The 14,309-nt window shown below is 31.8% G+C and overlaps 1 protein-coding gene and 1 non-coding gene across 2 annotated transcripts; both read right to left on the reverse strand.

Annotated features, from left to right (window-relative positions):
• Nucleotides 1–1,821: 1,821 nt before the first annotated feature.
• Nucleotides 1,822–1,905, reverse strand: TRNAL-CAA (transfer RNA leucine (anticodon CAA)). The gene has a single exon. It is a non-coding gene; the product is annotated as a tRNA-Leu (tRNA).
• Nucleotides 1,906–10,514: 8,609 nt separating this feature from the next.
• On the reverse strand, nucleotides 10,515–12,594 carry LOC131657522 (uncharacterized). The gene is made up of 2 exons (XM_058926910.1): nucleotides 12,526–12,594; nucleotides 10,515–11,283 (listed from the first exon to the last, which is right to left on the reverse strand). Exons 1-2 carry the CDS (start codon nucleotides 12,592–12,594, stop codon nucleotides 10,852–10,854), a joined length of 501 nt encoding a protein of 166 aa, XP_058782893.1. The 3' UTR covers nucleotides 10,515–10,851.
• Between the last annotated feature and the right edge of the window lie 1,715 nt (nucleotides 12,595–14,309).

The raw sequence follows: 14,309 nt of genomic DNA on the forward strand, positions 1-14,309 counted from the left end.
TAGAAAAGATTGAGATCATATTGCATGTTCGGCTAGAATCTAAGGCTAGAAGGGGCATATAGCTTGAACACTCTTTTGGCTAGGGCCCAAACCTACATCAATTAAGAGTAAAAACTCATGACTGAGGAGGTAGAGAAAAGTTGGGGAGCATGACACTCAAGAAATGGTCAGGGATTGGGGAGAGAGAGAGAGAGAACAATCACCGTCGGGACTATGGGGAAAAATTCCCTTGAGCCATGCTCTCTTCATATACTCCCTTGAATACATCACAAGAGAAAATTGTAAAAGACTATGTAAATACCGACTTGAAGGAAGCTGAGATAAGAAACATTTGTCCGGTTAAAGAACCCTCTAGGACTAACAAAAAAAGGTATTATAGTTTCCATTAGAGTTACAACCACAACAGCAACGAATGTGTTCATTTGAAGGAGGCGATCAAATAAATGATTAAAAAGGAGAGACTCATCCTCCACACCCAGGAGGGAGGTTGAAAAGATGACCGAGAAAGAAGGAAGGAAATAAATAAATGGTCCCCTCAGCGAGAAAAAGGGTCTCCCGAGAAGAATGTAAAGGTCGTGGGCGGGGCCAAAGCTAAAAAGGATAATACCAATGATTAAGAAGAAGAATGAAAAAAGGAAGCACTAGTACATCTCATCCATTAATGGAGGCTTCCCAGACCAAGGAACTCATCCAAGGGCAGTGTTAAAAGAGCAACCATTGATCAGTTAATGATAGTCATCAAAGAAGGAGAGGCGCACTGTGAAGGGAATCCAAAGAGACATATCCTTGTGTTCTGCAACAATGAAAAGGTGGGCGGAATCCTAAGTGAAATCTTTCCCCTGGTAATAATGATGATCATGGACAAATTCGATGTGTTTAGATTCCTTACAGACGGGGGGAGTGCGTGCGATGTCATGTATTTAGAGCTTTTTGAGAAGCCCAAGTTAAAGAGGTAGAAATTATCACCACATGGAGGATCCTACCTACAAGCCTTCAATGACATAGTAACTCACCCATGAGGATACATCGATATAATGATCACAAATTAAGAAGGAAGAGACACTAGAATGGTCAATTTGCATTTTTAGCAATCCCCTATAAGAGCATCTACAATTGCATCATGGACAGACCCTTCACTATAATATTTGGACGTGGTGGCCTATCCAATCCACTAGAAGATGAAATATCATAACATCCATGATGAGTCAGTAACAATATGCACTGATCTGGCCGGATCTTGAAAGATACATAAATCATTATAGTACGATAAAGGAGAAAAAGGAAAGGAGAACATGATGAAGGTCAATATGGCTTCCCTTGGTAAGCAATTGGAACTGATGATGGTTGGTCACTGTAGTGATATATTTATATAGATCCATAATAGGGTGGTAAAGGGCCACCCCCGATTAGGTGCCCTCCCTAGAATATGACACCTATGCATTGTCCTTACTCTGTAAGTAGCTCTCCATAAGGAGAGACGTGGATGATGACGTGTATGCAACCAATAACCATGTGTGAAAGGGGTCATGAACATGATTCTATGAAAAGTAGGAAGTTAACAGGTTTCCTAGTCAAGGTAGAGCGGTTACTGCTCTACCTTGACTAGGAAAATAATTGGTACTACCACCAAGTAAGATATAAATTATTCTAAGATTGATAACTGCAAGAGGTAGACATGAAGGAAGGATGAAGCGAGAGATGCCCGAAGATCAATAAGTTGCGAAATAGTCGCTTGGTTAAGTTTCCCTATTTTACATATATAAAATTTACAAACAAAATAGTAGTAGTAATTAACATATTTAAAAATAAAATAAAGAAAAATGTCAGAAGTGGGATTTGAACCCACGCCCTCTTTCGAAGACCAGAACTTGAGTCTGGCGCCTTAGACCACTCGGCCATCCTGACTTGTTGATTATTTTGTATATTGTATATATTTATCACTATATATTTACATATTCATTCAATATTCTTGACACCTCTACTCTCCCACCTCATATCCTTCTCAATTTTATGGGTCGTTAGGGGTGATTGTGATTTTTTTTAAAGCCAATTTTAAAATGAAATTTGTTCGACAAAAATAGAGTTATTATGATTTTTATTTAATTTCAAAACATTTTTTTTACAAAAACTAAAATTAAAGTTTTTAAATTCTTTTTCTTTTAAAGTTAATACACAACCATCAATGATCAACCACTATTCCAACCACTATTATGATAACCATCGACCACCAACGACCATCATTGACCACCACCAACCACTTTTTTCTAACCACCTTCAAACACCTCCGACCACCATCAACCATCACTAACCACCACTCCAAATATTTTTTATCACCACTTTATCCACTTATGATCTCTAATTTAGCCATCACCTACCACCATTATGCTCACCTCTAACACCACTATGACCACCCCTAACCATCACATTAACCACCCTTAACCATCATATTTACCACCGATAACAGGGCCGGCCCTGGGCCAGGGCAAGCAGGCCCACAGCCCAGGGCCTCATAAAAAATGAGGGCCTCATATTTTATGGGTTTGGGCTTTAAAAATTATAAACTAAACTATTTATATATATATATATATATATATATATATATATATATATATATATATATATATATATATATATATATATATATATATATATATATATATATATATATATATATATATATCTATTATGTTACTGACATGAACACAAATCCAACTACAGTGCAGCGGTTGTGTTGCGTAAATTTAATGTAAGGGATAGGTGTACGATCCTTGGTTCTTTGAGTTGGAATGTAAGTTTTTTTCAATTGTTTTCAAAAACTACCACATTTGTTTTTCATTTGTTTTCAAAGCGTGTCATATTTTATAATATTAAAACAAAATCATTGGCAGTGTGTTAAACAACCATAGGTTGTTACTTTATAATCATTTTAAAATTTTATTAATATTCATATTATTTTTAATTGAATCATTATGATTATATATATATATATATATATATATATATATATATATATATATATATATATATATATATATATATATATATATATATATATATATATATATATATATATATTAAATTAATAGATTAAAAATATTTTTGAACAAAAATTAGTTTGGTTTATCAAAGCATTTTTAAGGTCTTATTATTTTTTAATTAGTTTGTCTTTTTTCACATTATTATATAAAACTCTAATAAAATTTTGAAGTATTTATCGCGCATTGTCTCAAAAATTTAAAAATCTTATAATTTTAAATATATATTAAGGTCCATTTTTATTAGGGTCCATTTTTAACTTTTGTCCAGGGCCTCTTAAATGTCAGGCCTGGCTCTGACCGATAACAACCACCCCAACCATCATCAATCACCAATACTGATTACTAGTCACCACCACTGTCTACCACTTCAACTAACACTTCAACTGTTGTAAAATACCACTAGTCATCACCACTAAACACCACTCGTACCACTTTAACTCCTATTTTAAAATTAATACTAGAAAAATACATTATACATTTTTAATATTTTAATTATTTACAAACCTAATGATATGAATTTTTTAGACTAAGATATGTTTATCATGAATATTCATTTTTATGTTTGAAACTGTTTTTGGTCAACCAAAGGCCTGGTAACACATGTCTAATATGGGTCCCAAACTGAAGCGTCGTCATAGAAGGCTAGTTAATAGGTGGAACCTCGTTAGAGGGTCGGGCATCTGATCAAAACTAATAATGCATCAACCACTATGAGATCTGATTGGACGGATCCCCATGACATACACTAGATCAAATAGGGATGGTTTTAATTGTTAACCATATATAAGCCTTGTCGCGCACCATAATGAGTATTATCTCATTTTCACTCTTGCAAGTTACTTTGCTATTACCTCACTAACTTGAGCATTAGGATGCTAACCTTGCAGGTATACCTTTCTCGATCACATCAAATTCTTGACACCTTACTGAATGGAATTTTTCTCTTCATCTAATTAATCTCTCGTTCCATGATCAGAAGAATGACAATTGAAATTTTATTCCTGAGGGGACGTATGTTGGCACGATGTTGGAACAACTGGTCAAACAAGATAACCCAGATTTAGCACACATATGGATAGCATTGTAGAGTTAGTGTAAAAGCAAAAATAATACCAGATATTGGTAACCCAGTTCGGTGAAACCATACATACGTTTGGAGGGAACTCTACCCAAGTAAGAAAATTTTCTATCAGTAGTTTAGTACACTTACTCTTCTATGAACCACAAGTCCATGTTGTTCAATGCCTCTTCCTAACACTACCCAATGAAATTCTATTCAGGACACCCCCTAAATATGAGAACCCCTCTCACTTTCTCTCAATCACTAATCTCAAGTGATCAACTTCAATAATAACCATATTGAATGTTGAATGTTACAACTCAACTAAGACAAACCAACAACTATGCCAAATTACTGAAACATAGAGTAGTGTACATCAAGATTCTACCCTAACCCTTATTATTGCATTAGTATCAAATAAAAGTTATAAAGACTCAAACCCTAACACAAATAACCTAGTCTTTGCACACAAAATACATGTCTCAAACGTAAAACTGAGCCTCCTTTATATAGCAATGCCTTCTAGGCTTTTCTTTCTTCGATATTTGATTTGATTTAGTTCAAAAAAATAGTTGATTCAGTTGGATATGATCTTATCCATGATTGTCTCCAACAATAAGATATGATATTTCAAATTCAAATTTAAATTTCCATTTAAATCTGATTTTTTATATATCAAATTTAAATTTCCAATTTAAATTTGATTTGAGGATCTCCAACGACCAAACAAATCAAACAAACATTGTTAAAATAACTACAGCAAATTTGATTCAATCCCAATCAGAACTTTCCCACCAAGGAAAATGTGCATGGCTTGCTGTCAAGGCCAGATGTTGCATTGCACACATGTTGAAGCATCGTGTTCAACATATTTCAGTAGTACATCCAAATAAACGCTTCAGCTTGAATATGTAGATCTTCATCATAAGTGAATCTTGGATAGAATAACTCAGCACCATAGCTGCAATCACATTTTTGTATTGTAAGAGACCATATTTTGCAGCACGCATGGTGGAACATCGGGTTCCACATGTGTCCCTTTAAGCACATGATTGTGTAGAAAGCGATGTCGAATGTCTCTCTGTTTGGTTTGAGAATGCATCACTGGATTTTTTGGTTATGTTGATTGCACTTGTGTTGTTGGATCTATGTTGAATGCATCCTAGATTAAATCCATAATTGCAAGGTTGTTGCTTTAGCCATAGAATATGAGCACAACAACTATTTGTTGATATGTATTCTGCTTCTGATGTACTAAGAGCAATACAAGCTTGTTTCTTACAAGACCATGATACTAATGAATTTCCTAGGATGTGACATGTATTATTTGTGCTCTTGCGATCAGTATTATAACCTTCATAATTCGAGTCAAAAGAACCAGCCAAATCACATATACTACCTTTATGATACCATAGTCAAACGTTTGTTGTTTCTTTAAGATATTTCATGATTCTTTTCACGGAGGCGAGATGAAATTCCCTTGGATTTGCTTGAAATCAAGCCCAAAGGCAAACACTAAACATAATGTCGGGAGGACTTGTTGTTAAATAAAGAAAAGAGCCAATCATACCTTGATACTTTGTTATGTAAATAGAAATACCAAATTCGTCAAGATCAACATATGTTCTAAACCCATTAGAGTAATTATCTCTTTCTAGTTGTCCATATCAAATTATTCACCAATTCCTTACAATACTTGGATTGATTGATGAATATGCCATTTTTTAATTGCTTGATTTGAAGTTTAAGAAAATAGTTCATCTTACCTGTCATGGACATATCTAATTCCCCTTTCATCATCATTGAAAGTTCTTCACATAGGTATTTATTTGTTGATCCAAATATGATATCGTCAATGTAGATTTGAACCAATATGGTATTATCTTTTATTTTCTTAATGAATAATGTAGTATCAACCTTACCTTTTTCAAATACTTTTCACAAAGAAAGTTTCTAAGTTTATCATACCTAGCACTTGGAGCTTGCTTCAATCCTTAAAGAGCCTTTCTTAACTTGTAGACAAGTGAAGGATTCTTGAAGTCTTCAAAACTGGGAGGTTGCTTGACATAGACTTCTTCATCGATGTATTTATTCAAGAAGGCACACTTGAAATCCATTTGGAATTACTAAAAATTTAATGAACAAAGATAAGCAAGTAATAATCAAATAGCTTCTAACCTTGCAACCAGAGCCAATGTTTCTTCACTATCGTTTCCTTCTTCTTGATTGTATCCTTGGTCCATCAATCTTGCCTTGTTTCAAATAATTATATCGTTCTCATCAAGTTTATTCTTAAGCACCCATTTGGTACCAATGGTGTGCTTATTATTAAGCCTAGGAACAATTTCCCAAACTTGGTTTCTTTCAAATTGGTTTAATTCTTCTTGCCTTGAAAGTATCCATTGGTTATCCTTTAAGGCTTCACTAATATTTGAAGGTTCTATTCGAGAAACAAACACCATATGTAAGCAAGCATCCTTGATGTTGAGTCTTATTGATACTCATTTGCTAATTTCACAAATAATGTTGTCGGTTAGGTGATCACGATGAGTTATTCATTCTTGAGGAAGATCACTTTGATTTTTCTCTTGTTGAATTATTTCCTCTTTGTGTTCATATTGTTCAACATTATCATCTTTGGCAATCTTTTCCATAGGTACTTCTAAAATATCATCATCATCACAAACAAATATCTTTAGAGGTGTTAGATCCATCAAAAAATACATGCATAAATTATTCAATATTTAAAGTTCTTTTATTATAAATTCTATATGCCTTACTTGTGAGAGAGTAATCAATAAGATACCTTCGTTGGATTTCTCGTAGAACTTACCAAGATTGTCTTTGTCACTATTGAGGATAAAACACTTACATCCAAAAATATGAAATAGTAATGTTTTAACTTTCTTCCCTTTAAGAGTTCATAAGGAGTATTTTTCAATATTAGCCTTATAATAACTCGGTTGCTTATATAACATGTCGTGCTTATCATATTCACCCAAAAGTACTTTGATAGATTCGAGTCACTTGGCATGGTTCTTGCAAGTACAACTAGGGATTGATTTTTTCTTTCAGCCATTCCATTTTGTTGACGAGTCCTAGGTGCTAAAAAATTATGAAAGATGCCATGCTCCTCACAAAAGTCTTCAAATGATGCATTATGTAATTTTCCACCATGGTCACTCCTAATTGATGCAATCTTCATGGATTTTTCGTTTTGGTCTTGCTTTGCATATTTATAATTGAATGCTTTAAAAGTGTCACTTTTCTAGACTAAAAATAGTGTCCAAGAATATCTATAAAAATTATCAATAATTAATAAAGCATATACATTACTTCCAAAGCTTTTTGTCCTTGATGAATCAAACAAGTCCATGTGCAACAATTGAAGTGGCCTTGTAGTTGTTACCACATTCTTCGGCTTGAAAGTTTATTTGGTTTGCTTTCCTTTTTGACATGCATCACATAATTTATCTTTGATAAACTTGATCTTTGTAGAACCAATAACAAGGTCATGTTTGAATAACTTATTTAAATGTTCCATATGAATATGGTTAATTCTCTTATGTCAAAGCCATACACCATTATTGCTTATACCCCAAGACATTTCATTTTCAAAGATAAATAATATAAAGAAATCATTAAAATATTATTAATTCTTTTACCCATAATCCTTGTCTCATGTTTTACTTCATCTTTAGTTATGTATTTATGTTTGGTGAAGTTGATTTTGAGAACTTTGTCACAAAATTGAATTATGCTTAGAAGGTTGTGCTTTAACTCTTCTACATATAGTACATCATCTATTTTGAAAGGTGGTGATCCAAATTTGTCCATGCCAAGAATTTTTCCTTTGTTGCTGTCTCCATATGTGGCATATCCTTTGGCCTTTAATACTAGAGATGAAAATTTGTTTTTGTTTCCAGTCATGTGCTATTTTTTTTTATTTTCACCACTAGTGTCCGTCCTACTAGACCACCTAATTTGGTTCCAGGGTTAGTTCTAGCATCAAATGGTTCCATCCTCCTCCCGATCGCAATTGTGGGAGATCAAATTGTGTTCCTCCCTACCAATTTCAGCGTCAATCACCACTGCACCATTATCAAGATACCATAAATTTATAGTGGTTTTCAAGCATACCTATAAAACAATTTATAATTTTTTTAGGTACCCAACGTTCACATAATGTCAACTAGGAACACTACAATTCCTTACATATTATGCATTAGGTGTGTAACCCTTTAAACCACAACAAAAACATGTAGGAACAAAGTTACTTCTATATCTAGGAACATAAGATTTATTTTGAACAAAATTCTTCTTAGGATGATGATGAATAAATTGCACATTCTTAACTTTCTCTTTATTGGATCGGTCACTTGCCTTGATAAATATAGTTTTACCAGTACTTGGTTTGTCAAATTTTGAATAACTAAATCCACTTTTATCATTGGAATATCTGTGTCTACTAAGGAAACTTTCTAATCCATCTAGTCCCTTTTCATATCTTTCAATAACTGTTTTTAATTGGATAATTTAAAAAGAAAGATAATAACAATCATTGCATGTGGAATTCTGTTTTTCTTTGTCAAAATATTTTTGCATAGTGTTAATTTTCTCTTCAAGAAATGAAATTTGTTTCTTTTGTGTTGACACCATTTTGTGCAAAATTTTAAATTCATTGAGTAATTCATTTATTGCTTCTTGTGCATCATTATCATAAGAAAGTTTTTTGTTACTAACCTCATCTTCTTCATCATCGAAATAATTTGAAGTCATTAATGCAAGATTTGCATATTCTTGGCTTTCTGAATCGGATGATGAACTCACGTCATTATCATCCCATGTAATATAGGTCTTTTTAAGTTTGATTCCTTTCTCCTTTTATGACCACTTTTCTTAGTAAATTTTAGATAACTCGTCTTCATGTGTTCTTGCTTACCACATTCAAATCAATTGAAGTTCTGGGTTGATGTAGATGATTCATTCTTCTTGAAAAAATTTCTTCATTTTTGCAAATTTTAAAGATTTATCATTATTGGAAAGCTTGCCTAACCCATACAAGAAGAATGAATTTCTCATCTTTATCTGGTAGATCTTCTACCACTTCTTCCCTTGAATTAAATTTTAAAGCAATATCGTAGATTTCTATCTTGAGTTTCTTCATTCTCTAGTCTTTCAAGTTCAATCTCATGCTCTCGTAGTTTTTAGAACAAGGTTGCGGAAGACATATTTGATAGACTATTCTTTTTTGATATTGTTGTCACTTTCGGTTGTCATGTCCTAGTCAATGATCTAAATATTTTAAGATTAAGTTTATCGTCAAAAAAAAGTTTTACCAAGAGTCATAAGGTGATTTGTCAAGTACACAACTTTTTTCTGCAAGTCAAAAATTGATTCTTCGTGCTGCATTCTGAACAATTCAAATTCTTAACAATTCAAATTCCTAACATAAGATAATTACGAGCACAATATATCTAGCCACGTGACATAGTCCTTCACTCATTCTTTCCCCATATAAGTATGGGTGTTCATGGTTCAAGAACTAAATTAAATTTAATCACATTAATGGTTTAGCTCAATTCTTGAAAATCATTTTAATAAAAAAAATTAGTTATTTGTTAAACTAGTTTCATTTTGATTTAAATTTAGAGCCAATTTCTATTTATAAACTAGTTTATAAGTAATTTGTACTTATAAATCAATTTTAGAACCAATTATAAAACAATTTTATAGTATTGGAAAAAAAAAACACACACACACACACACACACACACATATATATATATATATATATATATATATATATATATATATATATATATATATATATATATATATATATATATATATATATAGGGGGTGTTGGGGTTGATATTGAAAATATATACATGTTGAAAAAGTCTCACATCGCTAAGTTTTGTAAAGGAAGAGGGAGTCGAAGGCTATAAAGTCTCACATCGCTTAGTTTAGTGATGGAAGAGAGAGTCGAAGGCTATAAAGTCTCGCATCGCCTAGTTTTTTAGTTTTTACGTTATGTTCATGTGTTGTGATTGTGTTCATTTTTTTCTATGCTTTATTTTTTCTAGAGAGAGATATATTTTTCTTTTTTTTAATTTTTGCAAAATTGTATGATTTTACTTAAATATATTTAAATTAACTTTTAAAACTTAAATTTAATTAATTAAAAAATTTATAATATGTGATTCAGTTTATTAATATTTAAATAGTCTAATTTTTTTATTCATTGCAATTTAGTTTAGTTATAAAGTTCACTTAATCATATTTTTGACACAACCCTCTTGTCCTTGTAAAAACTCATTTATATATTTAATTCCTGACAATTGACAAACACAAATATGAAATAACTATGTTAACTTGGACAAATTTACATATAGCCAAATCCCATCCAATAATGAACAAATCATGACTCATGAGACAAATGTTGTTTTCTTATAAAGATATAATTATTACAAAGTAATGACATAATTCTATTTATATACATACATTAAATTTAATGCATTTATATATATACATATATTAAGACACTCTCAATGAGAATCCCAAACACGCATCTAGTACACCCACCCAGTATTAGACAAAAGTTAGGCAGCTTATTAAATAAAAACAAATAAATAAAAAACTATAAGGAGATAATAATGATTAATTATGAATAAAAAAAGCAAATTATATTAAATAATATCCTTTTCACATCATTTTTCTTCCTCTCACTATCTTCACCAAATTCTACCATCAGAAAGCGGCGTTGGGAATGGGAAACATCTGTTGTGGAAGTCTGAAACGGACTTGAGAAGCCGGTGATCGGACGGCGACGCCGTGCCAACAGATACCTCCCTTGCAAGTGATCACATCATGGCTGTGATTGTGGCGGTTGAAGGCATACGTGGCTTTACGTGAGACATCCCACGCCAGCGTTGATATTAGAATAAGGATCACCGCGGTGGTTGACATGATCAGAATAAAAGCACCGGTGAAGGTGCGACCGGAGAGAAAGCCGTAGAGCTTGATACAGACGATGATTGTGACGTAGATTATCGTAAGGTTGCTGAGAACCGTGTCAGATAGCGCCATAACGAAGAGTGTAACAGTAGCGGTAGCAACTACTAGCAAAGGGTTTTTGAAGCGGTTGTGTTTATATGTTGCTGTCTTTTGCTTTGTGTAATGCTATATTTTGCACTATTTTCTTTTCTTTTTTTTCTTTTTCTACTTTTTTTTTAGTGACGAAGAAATACACACTTTTGGTGTACTCCACCAATCGATTTTAGGAACATCAATCAAATAGCTCCACGTGTCATCACTTGGGAATTTTTATTAGCCTCGGATATATATGGAATATAAAGAACATTTAATTTTGTTGACTCAACTATTATTATATATTTATTCTTAAGAGAGAAAAAAAAAAGTAAAAGTAGACTATATGATAATAAAGGATATTATTAAAGTATTGGCTAATAATATTACAAATAAAATTGTTGTTATTTTTATGATTAATATTTAATTTGACAAAGATATTTGTGTAAGAATTTGTTTTGAATTGAGAATGTCGTTAATAGTAATATTGTGATGATAAAAAAAATGATAAACAAATATGACTACTCTATTTCTGAAACTTCTCAACTATCCTCAACTAATGATTTATTTAAGGTCATAATTGGACAAATAAATGTGATCATGACAAGTTCGATTTCATAATTCGAAACTTTATCTCTGACCAAACACAACTATCATGAGATATGTTCTTTGATATAGAATAGTCTTACCTAAGTGTGTTTAATTTCATGTTATTTTTTTGCTTTCCGCACTATTTCAATTATTTTCGCACTATTTCAATTATGCAAGTTTGTTTTTGTACTTTGATTTCTTAGGAACTTTTAATTAGTAAAAAGAGTGATGTTTTTCCTTAAATAATTATTCGCTTATATTTGCATATTTAAATGATCGTAATGTATTTTTACCCTCGTTTTTCATTTTGATAAATGAGAAGAAGTATACTCTTAGAGGAAGTAGATTATACTCTCTACTTAATTCAAGGAGAGATGACAACTAATCTTTAATGATAACAACTAAAGTCAAGCATAAAGTCGTTAAAAATGCAACCAAATCAATATGCTTCACAAGTTGGAATCTCTGATGATGGCATTTAAATGGAATATAACTCAAGCTTCATCTCAAAGTAAAGCTCAAACATGTGTCTATAAGATTGAAGTATATGAAAAGACTTGAAGTGTGTAATAGCTCGCTCTGGTAGGCATGAGAGAATAAAAGCTTAAGGGTCTTCTTGTAGAATTATACAACTAATCATACATATACTAAAATAATTTTTAACTTATTTTTCTCAAGAAAATATTTATATAATTGCCTTAAAGTCGTTTCAGCTGATTTGGGAGCTGTCAGAAAAGCTCTGACCAAAATTTTCTTCCTGCCAATTGATAGGCACTTCAGCCAATTGATTGGGTTGGTGAAAAAATATGCCATAAACGATTAGGACAACATCTTGATGATTGGCAATAACTATATATCTTTTCTTGCCTTTTAAAATTTTCTATTCGATTATTTTTAGGCCAACCAATCGATTGGTAGATGTGTCAATCGATTGACTCATTAATTCTAACCCCAAAAAAATTTTTTTTTGGTGTCAAACTCTAGCCTATAAATAGATGTCTCTTCCCTCATAGTTTCATATCCAGAAATGTGAGCTTTCATTCCTCACACTCTCTAAAAATATTTATGTTTACTTTCTCTCACCAAATTATAGTCATAGCACTTTGGAGAAAGTCGTTTTGCAAGTGAGGCACTTGTAATTCTAGAAGTGTGGTATTGTAAATTTACCAAGAAAGTTTTGTTTTACCTTGTTTGAATAATTTATCCATTAAAGAATTATTTTGGTGTCAAACTCTAGACTAACAAGGTCCTAAGACTATACTGAAGCATGTCTTGTAAGATTGATTGGACCAATTGAATTCTATCAATCATAGAAAGAAGGTGGCCCTTCTAAGTAGCTAGCTTGGCCAATATTATCTCTGCTATGATCTGGATATGATGAGTTCTAGGCTTGCCTTTGAATATAGGAACTCCACGATAGTTAAATGTTGTATGTCCAACTATGAATGCAAACATATTTTCAATGTACCTTAGTCTATATCAAAGGATCTACCTCCACCCTAAAGCTTACACATAATTGGAATGATGTATTGTCCAAAATTCATATCATATTCTTGAAGGAGATGGTTAATGATTTGAGCATTTTTCCCAATAGCTTTGCAGAATATCATAAGGCCATCAACACACAAAAAAAGTGTGGCTAGCAATGATTTTCTTACCAACTAATATGCATGTCAACTTACTCTGATCCACTATTATAGATAACTGATATTTTAAATTAAAAAATTAAAACCAAAAAATCAATTTATTAACAAAACAATTAATATTATAAATTATTAAAATAAAATATTCCAAAGGGTTAAATGTATTATACCCCCTACCATATGAGCGTGTTTTGATTAATCCTCCCTTAAAAAAAATCCCGTCCCTTACAAAATGTAGATTTCATCTCTAAAGACCATATTGTTACTATTACACTGACTGTGCAAGGAAATCTTCCTACATGACACCCAAGTGGATTTTTTTTATTTAATTTGTGACATGTCAATGTTAATTGAAATTCATATGAAAATATTTCAAAAAATAATATTTATTTTAGAAGTTGAATGAATGATTAGGTTATAAAATGAGAAATAAAAGGAGAAACTCTCATCCCATTTCATGGGGTCTCTCATTGCATTTATAAAAATACTTCTGTTTTTAGAGGTGTATCTTCAGAATTACTCTTTTTTATTTAACGTTGATTTGTTTCGTTGATTTGTTCTGTAGGCGTATTTACGGAACCTTTATTTTACGTTGTTTAAACGGTTTCGTAGATGCAACTACGGAACAATTCAACGTTAAATAAAAAAAAATTGTAAATACATTTATGAAAACAGGACAAAAATGAAATTTCATAAAATGCTTAAAAATACTATGAGATGGATTAAGATATTTTTACTATAAAGTAGAGATGGATGAATAATAAACAAAGGAGCAGAAGAAAGATTAATTGTCTTTTCCATAGCATCTTTCTTTCTATATTATAGATTACCTAAAAAAATTAGAGTCGGTTTTTTAATTAGTTAAGTTTTTGGATCGATGTTTGG

This window comes from Vicia villosa, linkage group LG3 (assembly GCF_029867415.1).
Source record: "Vicia villosa cultivar HV-30 ecotype Madison, WI linkage group LG3, Vvil1.0, whole genome shotgun sequence".
Lineage (NCBI taxonomy): Eukaryota > Viridiplantae > Streptophyta > Magnoliopsida > Fabales > Fabaceae > Vicia > Vicia villosa.

Bases quoted from the DNA above. Each gene is read 5' to 3' on its own strand.
- LOC131657522 (XM_058926910.1), bottom strand. From the start codon at position 12,594: ATGGCATATTTTTTCACCAACCCAATCAATTGGCTGAAGTGCCTATCA. The intron at 11,284-12,525 runs GTCAGAGCTTTT...TGCAAAATATAG, and splicing joins TTGGCAGGAAGAAAATTTTG to CATTACACAAAGCAAAAGAC.